General features: G+C 43.0%; 1 protein-coding gene across 2 annotated transcripts; it reads left to right on the plus strand.

Moving 5' to 3' along the window:
• The first annotated feature begins 3,441 nt into the window (after nucleotides 1-3,441).
• LOC306921924 (fatty-acid amide hydrolase 2-A-like) lies at nucleotides 3,442-23,098 on the plus strand. 2 transcript variants are annotated; one of them, XM_079499243.1, is made up of 11 exons: nucleotides 3,442-3,831; nucleotides 6,187-6,269; nucleotides 6,694-6,833; nucleotides 8,012-8,221; nucleotides 8,721-8,840; nucleotides 8,953-9,088; nucleotides 9,615-9,732; nucleotides 10,689-10,808; nucleotides 16,836-16,950; nucleotides 17,516-17,704; nucleotides 19,307-23,098. In XM_079499243.1, exons 1-11 carry the CDS (start codon nucleotides 3,643-3,645, stop codon nucleotides 19,486-19,488), a joined length of 1,602 nt encoding a protein of 533 aa, XP_079355369.1. In that variant the 5' UTR covers nucleotides 3,442-3,642; the 3' UTR covers nucleotides 19,489-23,098. The 2 variants fall into 2 exon arrangements, with proteins under 2 accessions (XP_079355369.1, XP_079355370.1); XM_079499244.1 differs by having other exon boundaries at nucleotides 3,722-3,835.
• The last annotated feature ends 4,139 nt before the right edge of the window (nucleotides 23,099-27,237 follow it).

Below are 27,237 nucleotides of genomic sequence, written 5' to 3' on the forward strand. Positions count from 1 at the left end.
AGTTATTTTGATAACAGACAAACAAAAACACATACACCGTACAAACAAACCCATGGAATGAGGTCAAACCATAACCTCTATCCACCTCTATTACTGTAACAAAGGTAAAAGTGCCTCCTGGATTTTCACTTTAATATCTTAAATGATGTAAAGTGTGAGTTGTAGTATACTGTACCTGTCCACTTTCTAATCATTATCTGATTGTTTATTTTAGTAGACCTATATATAAAATAAAATACTATCACTGTTTGGAAGTGGTGTGTGCATGCGTGCGTGCGTGCGTGCGTGTGTCACTATGGTGTAATCAGCAGATTTAACGAAGCTGTCGTCATAATGAACGTGTTGCCAAATATTACTTGGCAACACGTTTGTGTGTGAACAGCAACAGACTATATAACATCCAGGGGACTGAGCAGACCAGAAACATGTTTTTGTCTCCACCAGGCCGAAGGCATGGGGAGAGAGTATGTTTTGCACTCCGTCCGTGTGTGTGTGTGTCCGTCCGTCCGTCCTTCCTTCCGTCCGTCTGTGTACAGCTAATCTCCGGCACCGTTAACCCGGCCGATGCCAAACTTTGCACACACACTCCCTGGATGCCAACGATGAACCTCTGCCCCACATTTTCCAGAACGGCCTGTTATAGCGCCACCATGAGGCAGCTTTTCACATTTTTAACCTAAAACTGCACCGATCTGCGTGAAACGTTGCATGCACACTCCCTAGAGGCCAAGGACAAACCTTTGACATGCATTTTCCGCATCTGCCTTTTATAGCGCCACCAGGAGGCCGACTTTTGTAAAACACATTTTTGGATATTACTCCTCCAGATTCTGTCCAAAAAGAGTTACACAGTATCTCTATGGTCATGTGCTCAAGTCGGATCTGTCCGATATTTCATATTCCATCCTAATTGGCTATAATTGGCTTTCACAGTTTGCAAGATTGCCCCGTTTTGAACAATAGTCTCAAATCATGAACACAGCATGCAATTTACGTGAAATCTTTCACACATTTTCTTACTAGGCTGAGGAATATATCCCACCCTTTTCACATTGCGCCACCAACAGGTTAATTTTTGCAAAACACATTTTTGGAACAAAATGCCTCAAATCATCCAATTGCCATCAAAGGCGTATGAAGAAATGGCAATCGGTACACATGATCTCTGTAGTCATGTGATCAAGACGAGTCTGTTGGATTTCTCAGATTGTACACTGATTGGCTAAGATTGCCTTCCAAAGTTTTCAGGAGTGGCCCGTTTTGTACAAAATGCTGCACATGTCCTGCTCATCCAGAATTCTATCCTCAGAGATGCTATGAGTGATCTGGCTCAACAAAATGAAGAAAATGCAAAAACAAATAAAAAAAAACATCCTCCTAAACATTTTGCCAAACATCACACACACTCCTATCCTCCTGGTGGAGACCTGTGCCCGGAAGGGCACTTTTTCTAGTTATTTGATGTTTTCATCTTACCATGCAACATGCAATGAATGATGTTCACAATAATGTGTTGGATTTTAACAGTTTTGACGTTTTATAAACAACAGTTCTGTTGGATTCTATGATCTTGCAATTAGCTGACATGGGGAGAATACCAACAGACATATTGAAAACTAAGAAATAAATGAATCACCCTGCAGTCAACACTCTGTGTTGTAGAGCAGTGAGACAACTTGTGTTGAATAGCCTACTGTAGAGCAGTGAGACAGTTTTTGTTGAACACAATGCAGTGATACAGGTTACAGCCATTCTAAATAGATTCTGTATGCTATAACCACTATATGAATAGGCAGCTCTGCTCAACGTCACATTGCAATAACTGTAAAACTCAGGCAATAAGATAACAATTTGTAATTTGCGTTTGTTTATTGTAAATTAATTCCCTACAGTACTTTCTTCATTGTACAACAGTGTCGCACAAAAACAAATGAAAATAGCAGATCTACAATCTCACAACCCGTGGCATTGTAAAGTGTTGTGATCTTGTAGATCTTGCTATTTATTCTAGGATCATAAGTAAACCATTTTTCCCCAAAAAAACGTTATTAAAAAGAATTTTAAAAAGTCATAAAAAGAACATGGCCTCCTCACGTATTAGGAGGGAATTATGAGTCACCAGAAGCAAGGACGGTGTTTTTGGGGTTTTTTTTAAGTTCTGTTTATTGAATAGCACTTAATGACATTCAACAGTATAGTCAACATTTTAAATTTTTTTTTTTTACATTTGTGCCTTTATTTAAATTATTTTATAGATCCCCCCTTGCCCTCCCCCACCCCTTCCAAGATATGTCCGTCTGTGGGCAATGTCTTGTTGCCAGTACATATGCACAGTGTGTTGTGAATGGCCTAATTCGGCATCATGCTGGCCAGTATTTGAGTGTGAAGGGGACGGTGTTTTTGATGAATTTATGATGGTTAAAATATAGTTTGAAGTTACAATGGGTTTGTATAGGAAGGGGAAGCTAAAATGAATATCTAAATACTATCTATGTAACTGCCGGTGTCACTTGGTTCTTTCAACTCCAGTCATGTCTTTACTTTGAAGTTTGTTATTTTTCTTTGTTTATTTGTGTTGTCTTATTTTGACACTTCCTGTAGGCTTAGTTAGGGTACTTTTATTGTGTCACCGGCAGTTACAATCTATCTATAAATATCTAAATACTGAATCAAGCAAGGAGTGTTCACATAAGCCTGCAGTAGACGATAAAATAACCCAAAAATGTTTTGAAAGTGATGAAATATCCCTTTAAAATTGCAATATTTGTCATTGAAATGTGAGTACAATTGAGTACAATGGACCCCCAATGGAAACAAGTAATTGGGGGTGCCAAATTGGGTGTTTAATCCTTAGGTCCTTAGACCTTGTATTGAACTGTAGTTTCCTGTGCCTTTTCCTCCTGCAAACTGTTAATAAAGTATTCAATCAATCAATCAATCAATCAATCAATCAATCAAACAATCAATCAATCAATCAATCCCAAAATACAAAGGCTACTCGAGTAAAGTACAGTACAGATGTAGCCTACTTGTACTTTTGTTACTTTTGGGATGTAACATTTGGATAATAAACAACAACAAAGACAAGTACTTTATTAATAGCCTGTCTGGGGGTTAAGGTGACTCGAAACTGGCAACCTTACGACGACGTGCATTTAGCTGCAAATCAAGTGTTACAAAGGCATTGGTGACCTATCGAATTAAGCAACAGTTGAAATGACAGCACAAGCACATAGGTCTAGCCCTAGGCTATTACACAATATTTGATAGATGGAAGCAAGATAGCCATAAAGAGACATAGGCCTACAATCTGGCCTATGTCTCTCAGTCTCAATTCGGTAAAATAATCTGTATTGAGTTTTTGTCAAAGATAAATAAAGAAAATAAAAAAATAAAACAATTTTCAAAAGTTTTTCAGAAATTGGCCTAGAGAAAATTGCACTTCTCCAATTTAAATTCACAATGAGTATTACAAATCTGCTATTTCACACACTAAAACGAAAAGAAAAATAACGTGCAAAACAGCGCCCTCCGCTCCGGTCGTCACACAATTCAATAGATCATCGATGTCGGTGTAACACACAGATAGGGATGTTGCCGGAATTCAACTGAACTGAGTCCAGCAGTCCAGCAACAACAGTAATGGCGTCGGGCAGGTTGGAGAAGCTCGCCGCCTGGTTCCTCAGCCGGCTGGCCGCCGGCCTCCTGGCCGTGTTCCGCCTCCTGTCACCGCGGGGAGCCGCTCCTCCGGCGGCCACACTGCCCCCCATCACCAACCCGCTGCTGAAGACCCCCGCTGTCCGTCTGGCTGCCATGATACGGCGGAGAGAGGCAGGTGCACGTTCTCTCCCTCTTTCCATCTCCTCCTGATGTTTTGTGTAAAGCACATTGAATTGCCTTCTTGTTCAACTTAATGTGCTAGACTGCTAGTATACAAATAAACTTACCTTGCCGCCCCCTGCCCACTTCTCTTACTTACTTCTCTTACTCGCACTCTTATGTACCGTCTCTCCCCTGTCTCTTTTTAACATTCTCTCTCTCTCTCTCTCTCTCTCTCTCTCTCTCTCTAATGTGTACTGTTACAAGTGTAACAATGGGGTCACCGTCAAGGTGACAAGGTCACTTGTAGGAAGATTGCAGTGCAACTGTGTTTTGCCAGGCTATTTTAATATTTACTGTCTCTCCCCTGTCTCTTTTTAACATTCTCTCTCTCTCTCTCTCTCTCTCTCTCTCTCTCTCTCAAATGTGTAATGTTACAAGTGTAACAGACAATATGGGTCACCGTCAAGGTGACAAGGTCATACTTGTAGGAAGATTGCAGTGCAACTGTGTTTTGCCAGGCTATATCCATAAACCACTGCTGCTTGGTTTATGATAATAGGTGGGAGGCCATTCACTGTCATTTCCCTTTAACCCATTAAGACCTGATACAAATGTCTTCTAAATCAGTAGTTCTCACACACGATTTTTGTCTATAATATCAGATGTACAAGCTTGTATATCTGCTATTTCTTAATAGACAACGCTAAAATCGACCTACCTATGCATTTTGTTATTTATTTTATTTGTATTTCTTTGGGGACAGACACAAATCTGATCTCTGGAAGGGACCCAATCTACACTGTTAAAACCTCAGTGTGTACACATTTTACCATTTGGTTCCATTTGTACACGCTCGGAGGTACATGCCCATAAGGGTCCATTTGGTTCCTGAATATCCATCGCTTAGTTGGGGACCCCCGGGAACTCCCCCAAGGACCCCTGGGGGTCTCCAAACTCCACATTGAGAACCGGGCAGTGGCAGGTGTGTGTGACAAGTGGTCAGTGGAATGGTCACTGACGCATCAGCTGTTCTGTTGTAATGTTTCATAAAGTGGTTTCACTGATCCCTTCCTCCTGGCTGAGCTTTGCATTGCAACCATACCGGTGTAGCAGGATTAGTTCCCTGTTCCTGTACAAAGTTCAGGTCCAGAATACCACTTTACTGTATTGGCTATGTTCAGGCACCAGCTCAGTGAGTGGCCTTGTGGTTAGAACAGTAGTTCTCAAACCTTTTTCAAAACATCTTTCAAACAGTTTGATTTGATTTGATTTTAAACAGATTTGAGATTGATTGAGAACTCATTTTTCAAAAATAGAAGATGTACAAGCTTGCATGGTGGCATGAAGTGAAGTGACCCCAAGGGGCTCATGGGTAGAGTGGACGGTAGAGTGGCCAACGGGAGCCGCGAGGTTCCCAGTTCGATCCCAGCAGTGTCCTTGAGCAAGACTCTGAACCCCTAATTGTTCCCGATGTGCAGGTTGGTGCCTTGCATGGTTTCCTCCGCCATCGGTGTATGAATGTATGTGCGCATTCACACAAACTATGTAAAGTGCCTTGGATAAAGGTGCTATATAAATGCACCATTGCTTTTATCAAGCAATAAAAGTTAGACCTGTGGTTTGATTTCTAAAGATGTGCCTTAGTCCGGATGGATGAATGGATATCATACACATAACCATGATGTTAAATTCAGTGCAGGAACAAGAGGGTTTTTTAATTTTTACGTTGTGGCTCCAAGGCAGGATGTCTGTCAGGGCTAATCTCGCAAACTGCTGTATTGTGCACTGCATGCACGCTGTCACACAAACACAGAAAAGAATAAACTCGCAGACCAGCCATCTTATAGACGGCTAAACTTAACTTAATGCAGAGCCAGTGAGCCACAATGTAAAAACTTATGAATGGTATAACAATGTCTCTGCTGTCGGGGAGAAACCATGAAAATATTAATTTGTCAGGAAATGGAAAAATATACATTTTTGAGGAAATTAGTTTTTAAAACAATGCAATAGTGCCTCATCAAAGTTGGTATGGTGACTTTATATATTGTCAATTGCATGAGAGGGGGAGTTAGCTGCTTTAGCAGACAGTTTGATTCAATATTTTTGAGGGGCACTAGCCCCTCCTATGCCCAGCTTTGTGTGTTTGTGTGTACCACATTTGTGATGATGTGATTGGCTGAACAGCACGGATTGTGATGTATGATGATAAGAGCGCCCCTCCTTTTAACCAACATACAGATGTAAAGGGTACTGTTCAATAGCGTGAAAAGAAAGGAAAAATCTCAAAAATGTGTTAGGTGGTTTCCTCCCAACAGTGTATTTTATGTATCAGTCTGTCTGTTATATCACCTGTGTTTACAGGTGAGCAGTGTGGAGGTGGTGCACGCTTATATTGACCGCATTCAAGAAATTAACCCGCTTATCAATGCAATGGTCAAAGACAGGTAAAGTATAAAGTGTGTGTGTGTGTGTGTGTGTGTGTGTGTGTGTGTGTGTGTGTGTGTGTGTGTGTGTGTGTGTGTGTGTGTGTGTGTGTGTGTGTGTGTGTGTGTGTGTGTGTGTGTGTGTGTGTGTGTGTGTGTGTGTGTGTGTGTGTGTGTGTGTGTGTGTGTGTGTGTGTGTGTGTGTGCTTTTACAATAAATCTTTGTTAGAGAATACCAGCACTCACTGAACTGTCCTTTAAGGCACCTTTATTTTATAAATAAAGGTGCCTTTATTTATATAAAGGCACCTTTATAGGATATAACCCTAACGGTAAGCCTACGGGCAACACTAATTACAATTTCCACATAATATATTATAAGCCCAAGATAGGGACACACAAAGTTGAAAGTGGTCAAATGACTGTTTCTCACGCCCCCCCGCAGGTTCTCCCAGGCATTGCAGGAAGCGGCGCAGGCAGACAGGCTGATCGAGGAGGAGACGGGAGGAGGCGAGGATGTGCTGGAGGACAAGTTACCCTTTCTAGGTGTCCCAATCACTGTCAAAGAGGCCTTCTGTCTGCAGGGTAACTAAAGGAATAGACACACATGTGCACAACTGGCTACACACACACACACACACACACACACACACACACACACACACACACACACACACACATGCATGCACAGTACACAAGTATAGTGTACGTTCAAATGGCCTGTTGCATCATAGAAAATAGCAAAAAGAACAAAAACAACAACAAAAAAATATTTGAAATGTCAATGTCTTTGAAATCCTGCTGTTGTAGTTCACATTTGGCCTGTGTAAATGCAATTTGTCTCCAACCACGTCATGAAATGTGCAGAATGCAGATACAACTTAGAAAAATATGTAAAGTAAACTTGAATTTGTATTAAATCTAGAAAGGAGATTTTAATATTTTAACTGTTTACATGACCTTTTCCATACTCCACTGTGTATGGAAAGCAAAGATGTAAGGCCTGGCTTCTTGCCAAATATGAATTTAGAAATTGGCAGCAATTTGCATGTTTACACTGCAAGAGAGGGTAATCGATCTAAATAATATCTTGACATTATCCACATAACGTGTTGATGCCAGGTGTAAAAAGGGCCAATGAGAAACAGGCATGGATGCATGGATTCCTGTCCTACAGATAATGTACATTCTGCACACATACACACCAAATACATGTGCGCTCACATAGAGAATAGCACAATGGCTCCTTTTATTGTACGCAACACCATATTTCCAGATAAATGCGAGCATGACGAGGGCCCGGGTTTGAATCCGACGCCCATCTTGTCTTGCATATCTCTTCTCTCTCTGCTCTTGGTTTCATGTCTCTACAACATCATAGAGTTATAAAAGAACTGGAAACCGGAAATCACCGCCAATTCATTAATATGGATTTGTTCTCCCAGCGCATACTCTCATAGGTTCGGTGTTTGTAGTGCGCCCCCATCCCGTTTTTGGCCCGGGGCGCAGTCCGAAGAAAGAGAAAAGAAAGAGGGGGAAAAAATTAGAAAACCATAGGACAAGACAAAGAAGACTAGACTAGGACAACAGGAACACAGCCACACTGAGCCCCCTTCTTCTGTGTTTATTATTTTCTATTTGGGGGTAAATGGGCTGCATTTACGATGTATTAAATATTTTTTGATACATGGACTAGAATTTCCACCTTCTTGCATTTGAGTTGTAATTGTACTGTACCGTATGTGCACTTGCTGTGTGTCCAGGCATGCCTAACTCCACAGGGCTGGTGTCAAGGAGCCGGGTGGTGTCGGGGTATGACGCTCCGTCGGTGGCCCTGCTGAAGAGGTCCGGGGCCATCCCCCTGGGGGTCACCAACTGCAGCGAGCTGTGCATGTGGCTGGAGTCTCACAACCATCTGTACGGGATCACCAATAACCCCTACAGTCTGGACAGAATACCTGGAGGGAGCTCAGGTACTCGGGCTCACTGTTTGGTGGAAACCTTGTATGTCCAAAACTGTCACATGTCAGGGAATGGATAAAAAAAAGAATATGCTTCATTGCACTGGCATGGAATGTAGTATAACACAGGTCAAAACACGTTTCTTTGCGCTGCGTTCCGAGCTTGTAGATCTGCTACTTTTGTGTGATGCTGTTGTATGATCAAGTAGGGTGTTCATTTATGAAAAAAATCAAACACCCGTGTGAACTGAGTGGTGCAGTGACGTCACACACTAACCATAGCACCATAGCAACCATGCTCACCTATGCGTGGGGCCACGTACAGGTACCACGTACAGGTACACGGGTACAGGTACAGGTACACGGGTACAGACAAAGCTGGTTGTCGGAGTGGTTTGCACCACTCAAAAACACAAAGTTATAATATGGAGATAGGTTTCTGCCCAACAGCAGCGATAGTAACAAATCCACCTGACACTCCTTTGTTCTCCTGTTTCACTGCGTTTCTCAGGAGGGGAGGGCAGTATTCTGGGCGGGGCAGGCTCAGTGATCGGCGTGGGTTCAGATGTGGGCGGCAGCATTCGCATGCCAGCCTTCTTCAACGGCATCTTCGGACACAAACCCACTTCAGGTGAGTGTCGGTATTACCACACCTAAAGGCAGTGTGTGTGCATGTCCAATTGTCCACACTCCACAGGTGTAGTGTCCAATGAGGGGGTCTGTGTCTGTGTCTTTGTCCACAGGTATAGTGTCCAATGAGGGCCAGCACCCCCCAGCGTCAGGCCTCCAGCCAGGCTTCCTGACTACCGGCCCCATGTGTCGCTATGCCCAGGACCTTCTGCCCATGCTGCAAGTAATGGCTGGACCCAATGCTGATAGGTGTGTGTACTGTATGTGTGTGTCATTGTTACAGACCAGACCTGGCATTTAGAAACAGTGCTCTAATAATACACATGCAGATTAAAAGGGTCACATATTACGGTATTTAAGGTGGTTGCACACCGGCCACGTTTGTCTGAAAACCGATGGAGAAACGCCATTTAAAAATCAGAATTCGCGCCCGGTGTATGCTCTAAAGGTAATAAAACAATCTCGGCAGCGTAGAATATTTGATTAAAATGCAAGTAAAGCGTGATTCGCAGTAGAACTGTTAACTGGATATCGCTCCGACTAGGCCTGTCACAATTACTACATCACAATTATTTGAGATAATTGCAATTGTTGTTTTCAAAATCATCGTAATCATTTACATTTTCAACATGGAAATGATTATGATTATTTCTGTTTGTTGAAAAATATTTTCAAACGTGTTTTCTACAGATTTCATGGGGAAGCCACGCTTTTATTTGACGGTGTGATTCTCATCACCTTGCTACTTTGTCTCTTGTGGTCTGTCTGTGTGCAGGTTGCATCTGACGTCGGAGGTGGACTTGAAGAAGCTTCGTTTTTTCTCTGTTCCTCATGACGGTGGTTCCCCTCTGGTGTCTCCGGTGGACAAGCAGCTCATACAGGCCCAGAGCAGGGTAAGGGAACGGCCGATAGATACTATAGGGCTGCAAATATTGATTATTTTATTTGCCATTATTCTATAGAGTATTTTCAAATGCACAGGTTTTTCCTGTGCATTTGTCCCTGCACTTTCCAAATTCTATGGACAGGACATCATGTGATGTCAGAGTACTGCAGTTCTGACCCTTTATGGACATGGCAACATCCAGTAGACTCACAGGGCTCAAACGACGTTCGTGATTGATTTCAAGCTAAATGGGAGAGTTATCAGCCCCCCACTCAGGTGGTTTGCACCGAGAATCGCCTGCGCTGGGATCTGAGCCTTGAACAGATCCACCAGATCATGTTTGACAAGCTCATAATCAAGACCAAGAAGGTGGACGATGTGATGCCGTGGGTTCCCTGGACCTGGTCATCACCATGAAGGCCCTGTAGTAGTACACTGTCCAGTGGAACATGCTGAGGACGGATGTCTGAGCTGTCTTAAGTTGAGAGGATATTATGACGATATAACATCTCCTCAAAAAGAAACGAGACAGGATAACATGCATTGATAACAAGTTAAGAAATCAACTTCATGAAACACCTGAATGAAGACTTCACTAGTTTGACCTTCGGCATGGGTTAACTGGGAGGTCTTCCTGAGCTCCCTGGAGGCTGAAGATGATTCTGGAGTAGGACTATTTACCCACCACCATCCATGAAGAAATGTTTTTTCCCTGAAACACGCAAGAAACTTGTGAAAGCGTATAACTCACGCTCTAGTTCAATTCAAGACATTGTTGCGATTTTGCCTCATACTGGCCGAAATGTGTTTACATCCTTTTGAAACCTTTTGCCTATAATGACATGCCCCAAATAGTGAGGTATCATTATTTGATAGTTGCATTAAATGATTGATTGTTCAAATCAATAATCGATTACATTGATTAGTTTGGTTAACTTTGCACCCCTATCCCTCTGTGTCCAGGTGGTGCAGTGTCTTCAGTCACAGCTAGGGGTCAGTGTTGAGATCTTGACCATCCCTCAGCTCAGGTACTCTTTCCAGATCTGGGGGGCCATGATGGCAGCGCCAGGCAAGGATGGCAAGGTGGGCATCGCTGAAGCTTATTTACAGTCCTAGTCGTTGGAAAACAGTGCTGCAAAATGCATGGTTTCTTAGTGATTATTCTGTGGATCACATTTTCCCATTCACTGGTATAGATGTCATGTTACCAGCCCTACCACTGGTATATATGTCATGTTACCAGCCCTACCACTGGTATAGATGTCATGTTACCAGCCCTACCACTGGTATAGATGTCATGTTACCAGCACTACCACTGGTATATATGTCATGTTACCAGCCCTACCACTGGTATATATGTCATGTTACCAGCCCTACCACTGGTATATATGTCATGTTACCAGCCCTACCACTGGTATATATGTCATGTTACCAGCCCTACCACTGGTATAGATGTCATGTTACCAGCACTACCACTGGTATATATGTCATGTTACCAGCCCTACCACTGGTATAGATGTCATGTTACCAGCCCTACCACTGGTATATATGTCATGTTACCAGCCCTACTACTGGTATAGATGTCATGTTACCAGCCCTACTACTGGTATAGATGTCATGTTACCAGCCCTACCACTGGTATAGATGTCATGTTACCAGCCCTACCACTGGTATAGATGTCATGTTACCAGCCCTACCACTGGTATAGATGTCATGTTACCAGCCCTACCACTGGTATAGATGTCATGTTACCAGCCCTACCACTGGTATAGATGTCATGTTACCAGCCCTACCACTGGTATAGATGTCATGTTACCAGCCCTACCACTGGTATAGATGTCATGTTACCAGCCCTACCACTGGTATAGATGTCATGTTACCATCCCTACCACTGGTATAGATGTCATGTTACCAGCCCTACCACTGGTATAGAAGTCATGTTACCAGCCCTACTACTGGTATATATGTCATGTTACCAGCCCTACTACTGGTATAGAAGTCATGTTACCAGCCCTACTACTGGTATAGATGTCATGTTACCAGCCCTACTACTGGTATAGATGTCATGTTACCAGCCCTACCACTGGTATAGATGTCATGTTACCAGCCCTACCACTGGTATAGATGTCATGTTACCAGCCCTACTACTGGTATAGATGTCATGTTACCAGCCCTACTACTGGTATAGACGTCATGTTACCAGCCCTACTACTGGTATAGATGTCATGTTACCAGCCCTACTACTGGTATAGATGTCATGTTACCAGCCCTACCACTGGTATAGATGTCATGTTACCAGCCCTACCACTGGTATATATGTCATGTTACCAGCCCTACTACTGGTATATATGTCATGTTACCAGCCCTACTAGTGGTATAGATGTCATGTTACCAGCCCTACTACTGGTATAGATGTCATGTTACCAGCCCTACCACTGGTATATATGTCATGTTACCAGCCCTACTACTGGTATATATGTCATGTTACCAGCCCTACTACTGGTATAGATGTCATGTTACCAGCCCTACTACTGGTATAGATGTCATGTTACCAGCACTACTACTGGTATAGATGTCATGTTACCAGCACTACTACTGGTATAGATGTCATGTTACCAGCCCTACTACTGGTATATATGTCATGTTACCAGCCCTACCACTGGTATAGATGTCATGTTACCAGCCCTACTACTGGTATAGATGTCATGTTACCATCCCTACTACTGGTATATATGTCATGTTACCAGCACTACTACTGGTATAGATGTCATGTTACCAGCCCTACTACTGGTATAGATGTCATGTTACCAGCCCTACTACTGGTATAGATGTCATGTTACCATGTTACCAGCACTACTACTGGTATAGATGTCATGTTACCAGCCCTACTACTGGTATAGATGTCATGTTACCATGTTACCAGCCCTACCACTGGTATAGATGTCATGTTACCATGTTACCAGCACTACTACTGGTATAGATGTCATGTTACCAGCCCTACCACTGGTATATATGTCCTGTTACCAGCCCTACTACTGGTATAGATGTCATGTTACCAGCACTACTACTGGTATAGATGTCATGTTACCAGCCCTACCACTGGTATAGATGTCATGTTACCAGCCCTACTACTGGTATAGATGTCATGTTACCAGCCCTACTACTGGTATAGATGTCATGTTACCAGCACTACTACTGGTATAGATGTCATGTTACCAGCACTACTACTGGTATAGATGTCATGTTACCAGCCCTACTACTGGTATAGATGTCATGTTACCAGCCCTACTACTGGTATAGATGTCATGTTACCAGCCCTACTACTGGTATAGATGTCATGTTACCAGCCCTACCACTGGTATAGATGTCATGTTACCAGCCCTACCACTGGTATAGATGTCATGTTACCAGCCCTACCACTGGTATAGATGTCATGTTACCAGCCCTACCACTGGTATAGATGTCATGTTACCAGCACTACTAATGGTATAGATGTCATGTTACCAGCCCTACTAATGGTATATATATCATGTTACCAGCCCTACCACTGGTATAGATGTCATGTTACCAGCCCTACTACTGGTATATATGTCATGTTACCAGCCCTACTACTGGTATATATGTCATGTTACCAGCCCTACTACTGGTATATATGTCATGTTACCAGCCCTACTACTGGTATATATGTCATGTTACCATCCCTACTACTGGTATAGATGTCATGTTACCAGCACTACTACTGGTATAGATGTCATGTTACCAGCCCTACTACTGGTATAGATGTCATGTTACCAGCCCTACTACTGGTATAGACGTCATGTTACCATCCCTACTACTGGTATAGATGTCATGTTACCAGCCCTACTACTGGTATAGATGTCATGTTACCAGCACTACTACTGGTATAGATGTCATGTTACCAGCCCTACTACTGGTATAGATGTCATGTTACCAGCCCTACTACTGGTATAGATGTCATGTTACCAGCCCTACTACTGGTATATATGTCATGTTACCATCCCTACTACTGGTATAGATGTCATGTTACCATCCCTACTACTGGTATAGATGTCATGTTACCATCCCTACTACTGGTATAGATGTCATGTTACCAGCCCTACTACTGGTATAGATGTCATGTTACCAGCCCTACCACTGGTATAGATGTCATGTTACCAGCCCTACTACTGGTATAGATGTCATGTTACCAGCACTACTAATGGTATAGATGTCATGTTACCAGCCCTACTACTGGTATAGATGTCATGTTACCAGCACTACTACTGGTATAGATGTCATGTTACCAGCACTACTACTGGTATAGATGTCATGTTACCAGCCCTACTACTGGTATAGATGTCATGTTACCAGCCCTACTACTGGTATAGATGTCATGTTACCAGCCCTACTACTGGTATAGATGTCATGTTACCAGCCCTACCACTGGTATAGATGTCATGTTACCAGCCCTACTACTGGTATAGATGTCATGTTACCAGCCCTACCACTGGTATAGATGTCATGTTACCAGCCCTACCACTGGTATAGATGTCATGTTACCAGCACTACTAATGGTATAGATGTCATGTTACCAGCCCTACCACTGGTATAGATGTCATGTTACCAGCCCTACTACTGGTATAGATGTCATGTTACCAGCCCTACTACTGGTATAGATGTCATGTTACCAGCCCTACTACTGGTATAGATGTCATGTTACCAGCCCTACTACTGGTATAGATGTCATGTTACCAGCCCTACTACTGGTATAGATGTCATGTTACCAGCCCTACTACTGGTATAGATGTCATGTTACCAGCCCTACTACTGGTATAGATCTCATGTTAGTATGTTACCAGCCCTACCACTGGTATATATGTCATGTTACCAGCCCTACTACTGGTATAGATGTCATGTTACCAGCCCTACTACTGGTATAGATGTCATGTTACCAGCCCTACTACTGGTATAGATGTCATGTTACCAGCCCTACCACTGGTATAGATGTCATGTTACCAGCCCTACTACTGGTATAGATGTCATGTTACCAGCCCTACTACTGGTATAGATGTCATGTTACCAGCCCTACTACTGGTATAGATGTCATGTTACCAGCCCTACCACTGGTATATATGTCATGTTACCAGCCCTACTACTGGTATAGATGTCATGTTACCAGCCCTACTACTGGTATGGATGTCATGTTACCAGCCCTACCACTGGTATAGACGTCATGTTACCAGCCCTACTACTGGTATAGATGTCATGTTACCAGCCCTACCACTGGTATAGACGTCATGTTACCAGCCCTACTACTGGTATAGATGTCATGTTACCAGCCCTACTACTGGTATATATGTCATGTTACCAGCCCTACTACTGGTATATATGTCATGTTACCATCCCTACTACTGGTATAGATGTCATGTTACCAGCCCTACTACTGGTATATATGTCATGTTACCAGCCCTACTACTGGTATAGATGTCATGTTACCAGCCCTACTACTGGTATATATGTCATGTTACCAGCCCTACTACTGGTATAGATGTCATGTTACCAGCCCTACCACTGGTATAGACGTCATGTTACCAGCCCTACTACTGGTATAGATGTCATGTTACCAGCCCTACTACTGGTATATATGTCATGTTACCAGCCCTACTACTGGTATAGATGTCATGTTACCAGCCCTACTACTGGTATATATGTCATGTTACCAGCCCTACTACTGGTATAGATGTCATGTTACCAGCCCTACCACTGGTATAGACGTCATGTTACCAGCCCTACTACTGGTATAGATGTCATGTTACCAGCCCTACTACTGGTATATATGTCATGTTACCAGCCCTACTACTGGTATAGATGTCATGTTACCAGCCCTACTACTGGTATAGATGTCATGTTACCAGCCCTACTACTGGTATATATGTCATGTTACCAGCCCTACTACTGGTATATATGTCATGTTACCAACCCTACTACTGGTATAGATGTCATGTTACCAGCCCTACCACTGGTATAGATGTCATGTTACCAGCCATACTACTGGTATAGATGGCATGTTACCAGCCCTATTACTTGTATAGATGTCATGTTACCAGCCCTACCACTGGTATAGATGTCATGTTACCTGCCCTACTACTGGTATAGATGGCATGTTACCAGCCCTATTACTGGTATAGATGTCATGTTACCAGCCCTACTACTGGTATAGATGTCATGTTACCAGCCCTACCACTGGTATAGATGTCATGTTACCAGCGCTACTACTGGTATATATGTCATGTTACCAGCCCTACTACTGGTATAGATGTCATGTTACCAGCCCTACTACTGGTATAGATGTCATGTTACCAGCCCTATTACTGGTATAGATGTCATGTTACCAGCCCTACTACTGGTATAGATGTCATGTTACCAGCCCTACCACTGGTATAGATGTCATGTTACCAGCCCTACTACTGGTATAGATGTCATGTTACCAGCCCTACTACTGGTATAGATGTCATGTTACCATCCCTACTACTGGTATAGATGTCATGTTACCAGCCCTACCACTGGTATAGATGTCATGTTACCAGCCCTACCACTGGTATAGATGTCATGTTACCAGCCCTACTACTGGTATAGATGTCATGTTACCAGCCCTACCACTGGTATAGATGTCATGTTACCATCCCTACTACTGGTATAGATGTCATGTTACCAGCCCTACCACTGGTATAGATGTCATGTTACCAGCCCTACCACTGGTATAGATGTCATGTTACCAGCCGTACCACTGGTATAGATGTCATGTTACCAGCCCTACTACTGGTATAGATGTCATGTTACCAGCCCTACCACTGGTATAGACGTCATGTTACCATGTTACCATGTTACTACTGGTATAGATGTCATGTTACCAGCCCTACTACTGGTATAGATGGCATGTTACCAGCCCTACTACTGGTATAGATGTCATGTTAGTATGTTACCATGTTACTACTGGTATAGATGTCATGTTACCATGTTACTACTGGTATAGATGTCATGTTAGTATGTTACCAGCCCTACCTCTGGTATACTGGTATAGATGTGTTTTGTTGCGTTGTTTTGTTGCAGATGCCCACGTGCTTTTCTGAGCTGATGTCAGACCGGCCAGGCAAGAAGGTGTGGCCGTTATGGGAGATGGTCAAGTGGACCCTGGGGCTGTCGCCTCATACCCTGGCTGCCATAGGTGTGTGTGTGTGTGTGTGTGTGTGTGTGTGTGTGTGTGTGTGTGTGTGTGTGTGTGTGTGTGTGTGTGTGTGTGTGTGTGTGTGTGTGTGTGTGTGTGTGTGTGTGTGTGTGTGTGTGTGTGTGTGTGTGCACGCGACTGTCCGTCCGTCCTGGGCATGACGTTAAACTGCTCCGTTGTAACTACCATCGTCAATGTAGTAGGTGCATGGATGCATTTGCAATTTCTGTGGACTATGTAACTTGCATACAAGAAGGCACTATTCACCAACGCTACCTGACGGCCCCTCCCATGAACAGCTTACTGGGAAGAGAGACAATAGTAGACCCGGCGGCCTTCCAGCGGTATGTCCGTCCGCTGTCGGACTAACCCCGGAATAGCAATGGGTGGACTTCCAGGCACATGCATGAGAACAAAAGAGAGCACTTTAACACTGATTGCAAGCAACAGTGCAAGACTAAGAACTGTGTGTGTGTGTGTGTGTGTGTGTGTGTGTGTGTGTGTGTGTGTGTGTGTGTGTGTGTGTGTGTGTGTGTGTGTGTGTGTGTGTGTGTGTGTGTGTCAGGCTTGGCCACAGTGGAGCTGGTCCAGCGCACAGAGCCCACTCCGTTCGTGCTGCAGCAGAAAGACGCTCTGCAGCGCCACCTGGAGGATCTACTGGGCGACGACGGCGTGTTGCTCTACCCGTCACACCCACACCTGGCGCCCAAACACCACACGCCGCTGTTCACGCCGTTCAACTTCTCATACACAGGTAGGCTCAACCAGTAGTTCTCAAACGTTTCCGTGTGAGGACCGAAAATGTTTTGTGCCTGGAACCCCCAGAAGAGAAGATTTATGCTAGGGTTCCCCTACGCGACTCGGTTATTCTCGAGCCAGTTCCTGTGTGCTCCCCCGCGCCAAGCCTCCCCGTTCCTTCGAGTGAGGTGGATAGAATGGTGACACCGTGGGGGGGGGGGGGGGGGTTGGTAATAATTTACTATTCTGTCCATATCTGGTCGCAACTCGAACGGGGCCGAGTCAGCTCTACCGAACTTTGCAACATTCCATACGGCAACTTGCTCGTTGGTGTCTCGTGGCTCAAGTCCGGTAGAGACGGCGCCACTTCGTCGTGGTCTAAAACTATACTTTATCGGTAAAAACTAGTCCGCGGTTGTTGGAAAAGTAGTTGCGGTTGTTGGAAAAGTAGTTGCGGTAACAGGATGCGAACCCACCCTGGGCATGCAGCAGAATCCATAGTCTAATGATTAGACCATTATGCTAGCGAGTTGGTTGGCTGAACTGTTTCTGTACTAAAAGCGTGAGAATGTTCTATTAATACTTCTTACTACCCTACGAGGGGATGGAAACTGGCACGTGAAACACTGACTAGTCGCCCGGACCACCACGCCGGCAGCCTTGGCCAAAATGCCCACTTCGTTCCCACAAGATATCTCAAGATCTAACCGGCTGATTGCCATGAAAACTGACTGAGTGCATCCTTTGTGGTGTTGGGTTGCGAAAGAAATACATGCAGTGACAGATTTCGGAACATGGCAGTATGTGGAACTCTCTTCGGCGCTAACTCCCACATTACTAGTGTGTGAGCTGTCCATGGTGCTGACTCCCACCTGCCTCGACGTTACTTTACAGTGAGCTGTCCGTGGTGCTGATACACAAAACCCCATGAGCAGGTGACACACCAAGTGAAACATTTACGTATTACACTCGCCTCTAAAGTGCCCTTGGGCAAGGCACTGAGACCCTAACTGCTCCAGTGGCCAACGGTATAGGCCTGTGCTTGTACTAGACAGTGGGTTTAAATGTGCATGCCATTGCTACAATAGACCAGAGCTCAGAGCATTTTCAGTGTATAGAGAAAACACTTCCACACCAGACACCAATGACCGCTCAAACTTTATTTCATTTCTTGTACAATGTTTCATTGTGATTTACATAGGTAGAGGCCTCGTATAAGCCCCTTGGGCTTTTTTGCCTCAGCCTAGCACTTTACCCTTCTTATATTTATATGTTCACTGTATTGTTTTTATACTGTGCTGAATAAATAAATACAAAAAAAAAAAAATATATATCTTTGCTAAATAGCTGATCTAAATATCTGATCTATACAAGTTCGCAATGAGCTTGTAGAATGGCAAACCCTAGGGTTCAAGTGGGCAAACATGGATAGCAATCTACATTTTTACTCTTAGTATAGGCCTCTGTTTCTCTCTCTCTCTCTCTCTCCCCCCCCCCCCCCCCCCCCCCTCTATCTATAACGAGGACAATTACATCCCTCTTGTTCTGACAAAGACTTGTCTCTTTCTCTCACCCTACCCACTATCCCTCTCTCCCCTCATTGTGTGTGTCTCTCCAGGTATTTTCAACATCCTGGGTCTTCCGGTGACCCAGGTTCCCTTAGGGCTGAGTGTGGAGGGTCTACCTCTGGGTGTGCAGGTGGTAGTAGGGAAGAACCAGGACAGACTGTCCCTGGCCGTAGCGGTCTACCTGGAGAAGGCCTTCGGAGGGTGGACGGAGCCTGGCCAGGTCAAGGCGTAGAATTACGCACGCACGCACACAGGTGCGCGCGCGTGCACGCACACACACACACACACACACACACACACACACCACAAAGGCACATATAAGCCATGTCTACTGTGCTTTCTTTTTATTAACTTTTATTTTTGGCCCAATGTTACATTTTATTACACGAATTTAATTATATGAAATAGTTTCCGATTAAACCCTTATTTATACTTGTTCATAACTGATCTACACACTCACAGCGCTTTGCACTTTCTGTTTTTGGCTTGCGACAACATAAAAACGAAGCATAAGGGGTACGGTCACACATGTGCATCAGAAGCATTGTATGCCGATCAGATGCCTAAATTTGTCCATGTTGCCTTGTGAGCAGTGCTGGTTTTCTGGCGGGTAGTTTTGTTTGACTTTAGTTGCAGTGGTTTGTTTACTACTACAACCGAAATGCCGGCCAAGTGGTGTCAACCACCGGCTTTCTTTCCTATTGTTTGGAGCCCGATCAAAGTTCACCAGTGTTGAACTCCACGCTCAGGGACGTTAGAAGTGTTGCATCAAAGCGGCACAACCTGATGCTCCACCCCATTTCTCCCATACAATACAAGGGAACGGGACACGGACACTTCTGAAGTGTATGTGTGACTGTGCCTTAAAGGTGTGGTTCTCTAAAAAAAAATATTTTCGTATTTTCTCTTCATGGGGTGTGTAATTGATAGAAAATAAATCGTTTTTTGGGTGAACTACTCCTTTAACGCTAAACCCTTACAGAACCAAATGGGGTTCTGTAATAACGTAACTTTGACAAAACAATGAAGTGGACCTGTAAAGTGCACCGTGTTGGAATACGTGTCTCAAGCAAGGTTTAAAATCTCTGCAATCTCTGCAAAGTTAATTTTATGCCATACTGAGATTAGCCATTTAAGCCTGAATTATAGTTTGTTGTACGACGGTGTTTGGTATGTAGTTTTAGAGAGATAGTTTAAAGCGAACTATAGGCTACGTGACTAGTATATGGGATAAAAATGCAGTAACCAGTGTGGTCCTTTAACCCTATCTACTTAATTGACCGAGACCCCCAGGGTTGGACCCTTCCTTTTTCCCCTGTATTTTCGCCGAAAATAGCTGATCTACAAGCTCACAATGCGACACCTTGTGTGAGCTTGTAGATTGGCTATTTCTGGAGATAGTTTGCCTATTGTTGTCAAATGTTTGCTCATTATGCAATGTATAGAATAGGAATGCTAGAGTTCATATCCCTTTATATAATATAAGAGTGATATTCTCCCATTATCAAGGCCAGAAAGTTACTTTTTTGTCCACTATCCAGAGTGGCTAATGTGTAGCTGTTGGTTTAATGCTCTGCATTTCTTTGTCACTTTATGAAGTCAGCAATTAACCACAATTAACTGTGCGTGTACTAAATACTGACTGGAGTCCCCCAGAATTTTTACACTCTGCACTAAATATCTTCGCTGGAAATTGCTCATTGACGTTCACCCCAGAATCTGGATGCTAGGGTGTGCTCACTTGACTGAAATGGTGTGAATTTTAAGCTTTGTCACAGAAGCAATGTTCTGTTTGAAAAGGCATGCGTTGACAAAAGAAACTGAGTATTGTACACTCAATCGAAAGAATGTACCTTGTATTTCTGTTATTGTTTGTGTGATGATTTTATTTTTCGGGTTGGGGTGTTTGATGATGAATGTTTTTGTTGTATAATCTCTTGCGATTTTGGAAGTGTAGTCTTTCTTCTGTGCAATTTCACACAATCGTGTGCAATCTCACGCTTTATACATTGTGTGAGTTATTATTCCAAAGTCTTTGATAAGGAAAGGTTGTGTTTTGGCTACTACGCTGCTACAAGAGGCCCTACAAAGAAGCACTGAGTACAAATGTGTGAAAATATGGTCTGTGTCCAGGGTTCGATTTGCTGGGGGAATCCATGCGTCTTCCTTTGATAGATCCCCATTCGTATGTTATGACTGGTGGGAATCTTTTTTATCCCCACCATTTCTGGTCAGAATGTAGACCTGAGGCCGATTGTACAAAATGCATTAAATCAGTAGTTCTCAAACTTTTTTTGTGCCAAGGACCCCCACATTTATATATGTACAGTATATATATAGTACATATTTGGCCGCAGACCCCTATCTGAACATGAGAAGATTGTTTTTAATTCAAAATTATTCAAAAACACTTTCAAGATTTTTATAAAATGTTCAAAAATAGCAGCTCTGATGAGCTTGTATATCTGCTATTTTTGAATGGCCAACGCTAAAATCTAGAATGACACAGATGCTTTCCCGGTTTTAATGGGTTAAATAAATACATATTGGAATGTTTGATATTCATGTTTGATAATATCACAATTTTTCGAGAAAATACTGTTCCTGAAGAACACAGTGTCGGCTTGAGTAGCTCTCTACTCGATGATGATGTATTGACCCACATGACGTCACAGCGCCCCTCCTTCCATCTTCCTATTGGTTGAGCCAAATTACGTCACAACCCAGAGGGCAAACCGCTCCGGGAATAAATAACGATGTATGATGACAATAGTCTACTCGCTAATAATAATCACAAGAGCCTGCATGGGGTCCCTCTTTTTGGCACATTTTCAAATGTTTTTTTGTGAAATGAAGTGCATAGGGCCACGTATATTGATAACATTTCATTTTGATTTTACAAATCGAACCCTGTCCATGGCCAACATTCCAAACAATCACTCCATTCATGGTGGATGGTGGAGCTAACATGTCTGCTGCTGAAAACTGGGGGTCATATGTTCGTCACGTACCAATCGTCCGACATATGTGGCCAGTTAAGACTCACCCGTGGCTTCCGCGTGCGGTTAGGTTAAGGTTAGAGGTAGGGTTAGTAATGTCCGTCTGACTAATGCTACGCACCCCTGAAAACTACTGGCTCAACTATTTTTCTATAGTTAGATACTCTACTCTATTATATTATTATTATTTAGTAACCATGTGAAATGAAGGTGGTGTATAAGTGATATTTTTTGTTAATACAAGTGTTAAATAACTATATTCTGATTCATCATCAAACAAATAACGAGCAAATAAAATTGGAACTGGAACACGTGGCCATAAATGATAATTTTTCCTGACCCCACAAATTGAAATTTGAATCCACCTGAAAAGGGCTGGAGAGACGGGGTGACACCTATTACTGAACAAACACTACAGTATATAGCAACGATTTCCATCGCAAGACCGCTACCCTTTAACAATAAACATTAATTTGTTAACTAAAACAGATCACTAAATGTACCTTGCCCACAATTGAAGCCTTGAGATGAGATGGCGAACCATTTTTAAGCGTTTTGAATACTTATCGTCCTGCTCTTGCAGTTGTCGTGACAATCCAAATAATTTGGAGGACTTAATTTTCTTTGTAGCCTAAGAATCTGTCTACACCTTTGAATGTCCACCACACAAACGCCTCTATAGAATGACAAAAAGTGTATGTAATGTCATTGTTATTCTTATGCTATTCTTATTTGGTTCTTTTCCTTGACTTTTATTCTAGCTGGTAGTCAAAGGTTGATTTTCTGCCTAACAATGTACTAAATCAAATGAGGACCAAGTATGAAATAAAACATACAATACATTCTTTCGTGAGTTTCTTCCCCCAAGACACAATTGCGCTTTAATCGGTTGATATTGTCAATGACTTTCCTGCCTTTTTGTGTAGATATGATTTTTAACCACAACATACATGAATACATTGAATCCATATACAGTATGCATGCAGGCTGGCACACAAATGCACCCATGCATTGCACACACACACACGCGGTCGCGTGCACACACACACTCACAGCGCGTGCACGCACACACGTGCATGTGGGTATGTCCATGGGTTGGTCCAAATCAGAAAATCTTCAGAATTTTCAGTATTGTGTGACAATAATTCCAGGATATTACTAGGCTATTAACAACAAAAGTGTTGCCTGTCTTTCTCCAATTTAACCACAAGGGGGTAGTGTGTTACCACCTGGAAGCATAAAGACCTAAATGGTCATTGAAACCTATGGTACTTATGTGATGATGAAATCCCTATACCTCATTTTCTCTATGAAGATGTGATGTCACCACATATGACTCATTTTAAGATGAGGTGTCCAGTTATTGCTCCTGTAGATGAAACTATACAGTGAGGTCATCCCGCACAGGCAGGCGCATGCTCTTGCTTTTATAGTTGACTTGATTTCAGTATGGATAGTTCACACAGATTTAGCCCTGGAAAGGTTTGTGTTTGCACTGATTGATTTTTGTTTCTAATAGCAAAAAAAAAAAAAAACACCAGTAAGCAACCAACACATGAGTTTAGAACTGGAAATTCTGGAATTCTGCAACCTGATTTTCCCCTACGATTTAAATTGTTAGCATTCTCTCTTTATTTTTTGTTGTTGAACTACTACTACAACATTTTACTGCTTGTACTTATAAGTTAGTGACAAATAAAACATTTATTCTTGAGTATTATAAACTATAGGCTACTTGTGCAATGATAATAATAATAATAATAAACTTTATTTGTATAGCACCTTTCATACATAAATGCAACTCAAAGTGCTTCACAGGGCAGTACATAAAAATAGCAATAAAACACATGCTGATGCCTGATTATTATTATTATTATTATTATTATTAGTGGTCAAGCCCAAAGAAAGGGTGTATACCCCTTTTGTTATCGTAAAAATTCCACCGTTTTAGCTGTTTTGGCAGTTCTGAGCTATTGTTTTTCACAAAATTCTGCAATATGGTATAGAGGCCCGTGAGGATCCTTCAGGAACTGAAGCTCACGGCCATTCGTCAAAAGACCTCTGACGTTTAGATCGCCCGATGAGTAAATTGTTATGATTTGCTCGATCCACTTTTAGGCCTTTTTTGGGCCGCATCAAAGAATAACCACTCTCCTTGAAATCGCATGCGAATGGAGTCTGGACTCTGGTTACGGGACTACAGCATTGACAGACAATTGGCTGAGCACGGGATGTACTGATGAATGTGATGTATGACGATGTATGTACTTCACACAAGTGTGATTTTTGATTTATCACTTGTTAAATAATTTCAGTCATCAATGTTTATATAGCTCATTCATTGTGTATATTGCGTATAGCTTTTTTCTTTTTGGGCTTGACCCCGTCTTATAGCTGCTTTCAGCTATATTTATTATAATTATTATTATTAATTATTATTATTACTATTATTATTATGCGGCCTCTTCATCATTCATTCTATATTCATTTATTTACTTATTTATTTAGGTTTACTATTGTGTTGGCCTTTTATCTTCAAAGTTCCCCCATCATTTCCTCCAACGTACACAGGAACATCATCATCACCACGCCACTGAAAAGGATGTCGAAAGCTTCTTGTTGAAATACTGATCTCAGAACAGCTTGTATTCTCTGGTGGAGTTGGTACAATGCAGAGCTATTTGTACAATGGAATGGAAGTAGTGGTGTGCAAACACTGTTCCCAGACCAGCTCTTTAAGCCAAAACGTATATAGGCTCCGTCGTACGAAGGTGTCGCTCTGCGAAAATGGCAGATCTACAAGCTCACGACGCGTCGCGGATACGATTGGTGGTGAGCTTGTAGATCTGCAATTTTTTACCGCTCGCCTCCGTCAAACGACGACGAAGTATAAATCCGCCGCCTTCGGCGACATCGTCGTCTTCTCTTCACCCCGCCCCGTTCATTTGTATTTCGTCCAATCAGAGACCTCGGTCCGGCCCTTTTATTCGATTTCCTCCAATCAGCGTCGGCGTTTGGGCGAGCCGAGCGGACGGTGGGCTCTGTGTTCTTATGGTGGCTGGGGGTGGGGGTCTCACACAGATGGACAAGCCGCTCAGGAGGAGCTACGACACGGATATAAAATCACCGATAGAATGAAACCATTCTTTACACAGAATTCATTCATTTAAATGGAATATATGACGCTACTTTATCGGAGGTTCGTGCGTGGTAGTCAGAGGTAAGCCGCCCATTCCCGTTAATGAAGCGTTTGTTATTGGCGTCATGTTGGTGCTGATGATGGAGGAGGAATTATTTTAACAAGATTGTGAAATGTCGCCGCCCGGCCGGGTCAACTGCAAAACGGGCTTTTAATGCGAATTAAGAACACGTCTGGGTCACTTCTTGTTAATGCTGCTGCAGCTTTCTGCTGTTGTGTGTAGGCTGTGTAGGAGGTTGTCGCTTTGCCGAAAACACTGGATAAGATATATAATACAATACATTACACACGCTCTACTTGGACTTGTATATTTGTTATTTTCAACAAAGCGACACCGTAGTACTATTGCGGCCGCTCTAATTAAGCTTTAATTGAGTGGTGGTTGTCCCTAAACTAAAGTGATCTGTTTCTCATATGTAGAGGTTATGGCTGATCGCAATGTCGAATGTCTGATGTGATGCATGTGGAATACTATTATTATTAATAATAATGATGATGATGATGAAAATAGTGTTATTATTACTACATAATACTATAGGCTACATGATACATCTATGTGAAATATGCATTTCTGTTGCAGTGTAGTTACACTGTAGTGCACCTTGCCCTAGTGCAGGGGTTCTCAACCCGTGGGTCGCGACCCCTCAGGGTCATGCATACACTTTCCTTGATGATTATATGTGGATTCAGTATTCATTTATGATATATTTTCATTATTAAGGTTATTTTTGCAGTCAGTTTGTATTGGGGGTGGGGAGGGGGGGCAGGGCGGGGGTCACAAAACATGGCCAAAGCATTTCCGGGGGTCCCCAGCCAAAAACATTGAGAACAGCCTACTTGCACCTTGCAGCTCTGAAAAAGAGAGACAGAACATGTTGAGATTATTATTTACTTTGCTGTTGAGTCTAATTAAATAGCCACATTTGATTTTACTCCATATTGACTAAAAATAATGAAAGTTTTGTGTGTGTAATATTTTGAAGCCAATTATGACAGTTTGTAGGTGGCTAAGTGGCTTGGATGTTCTGTCCATTTCTTCTATGACCTGTAAAGTTGGACAATGTGGTTCACTGTATTACAATGTTATTACCTACTCATTCAACATGGCTCCTTCCGTACACAGCTCATCAGTCGAGTGGTGCATGGCGTGTGTGGCAGGCAGACCAGAATCGGAGAGAACCAGCAGCGACATATAAGGAGGGGTGCATTGAGGAAATCAGCTGAACTGTGGCGGATCCGGGGAGAACCGGGGCTCACATAGCACTCCTCTGTCTATTGCTGCTCAGCCCTCCCCTCTTCCTCTCCTCTTGGTACCGCCTGCGTCCCCCTCCTCCTGTTCTGCTCAACCAACGGGATGACGGAAGTAAACCAAGCCCCCCCACGTACTGGCACAGCGCAGCCAGCTACGTTGTGCACAAATGAAAGAACCCCCTGCGTTGCAATACTCCACTGAAAAATCCATGCTTTATTTGAAGGTAAACGTGTTGGAACATCTGTGTGCAAGGGTTCTTTTTGGGGCTTATTTGAAGCACACATGAAAACAATGTTGTAAGAGACGATTGTGGTGGAATAATATTCACCTGCCTGGCGCTCCGGAATACATGTTGCCCCGGGACGGAATTAATCATCTTGACAGCAGCATGGCGGCGGGTGGCACCGGGGTCCCGCGCCACAGTAGGACTACGGCTGAGGCGTGAGCCTTTATCCCTTTTTTTCTTTTTTTGGTTGGTGATCTTTTTGAAAAGGAGATCCCCTGATAGTGGGGGCGTGGAGGAGGTTCGCC

This window comes from Electrona antarctica, assembly GCF_951216825.1.
Source record: "Electrona antarctica genome assembly, chromosome: 4".
In the NCBI taxonomy this organism is placed as follows: domain Eukaryota; kingdom Metazoa; phylum Chordata; class Actinopteri; order Myctophiformes; family Myctophidae; genus Electrona; species Electrona antarctica.

Coding starts and splice junctions, on each gene's coding strand:
- LOC306921924 (XM_079499243.1), top strand. CDS start 3,643: ATGGCGTCGGGCAGGTTGGAGAAGCTCGCCGCCTGGTTCCTCAGCCGG. Junction 3,832..6,186: donor CCATGATACGGCGGAGAGAG/GCAGGTGCACGT, acceptor CTGTGTTTACAG/GTGAGCAGTGTGGAGGTGGT. Junction 8,841..8,952: donor CGGACACAAACCCACTTCAG/GTGAGTGTCGGT, acceptor CTTTGTCCACAG/GTATAGTGTCCAATGAGGGC.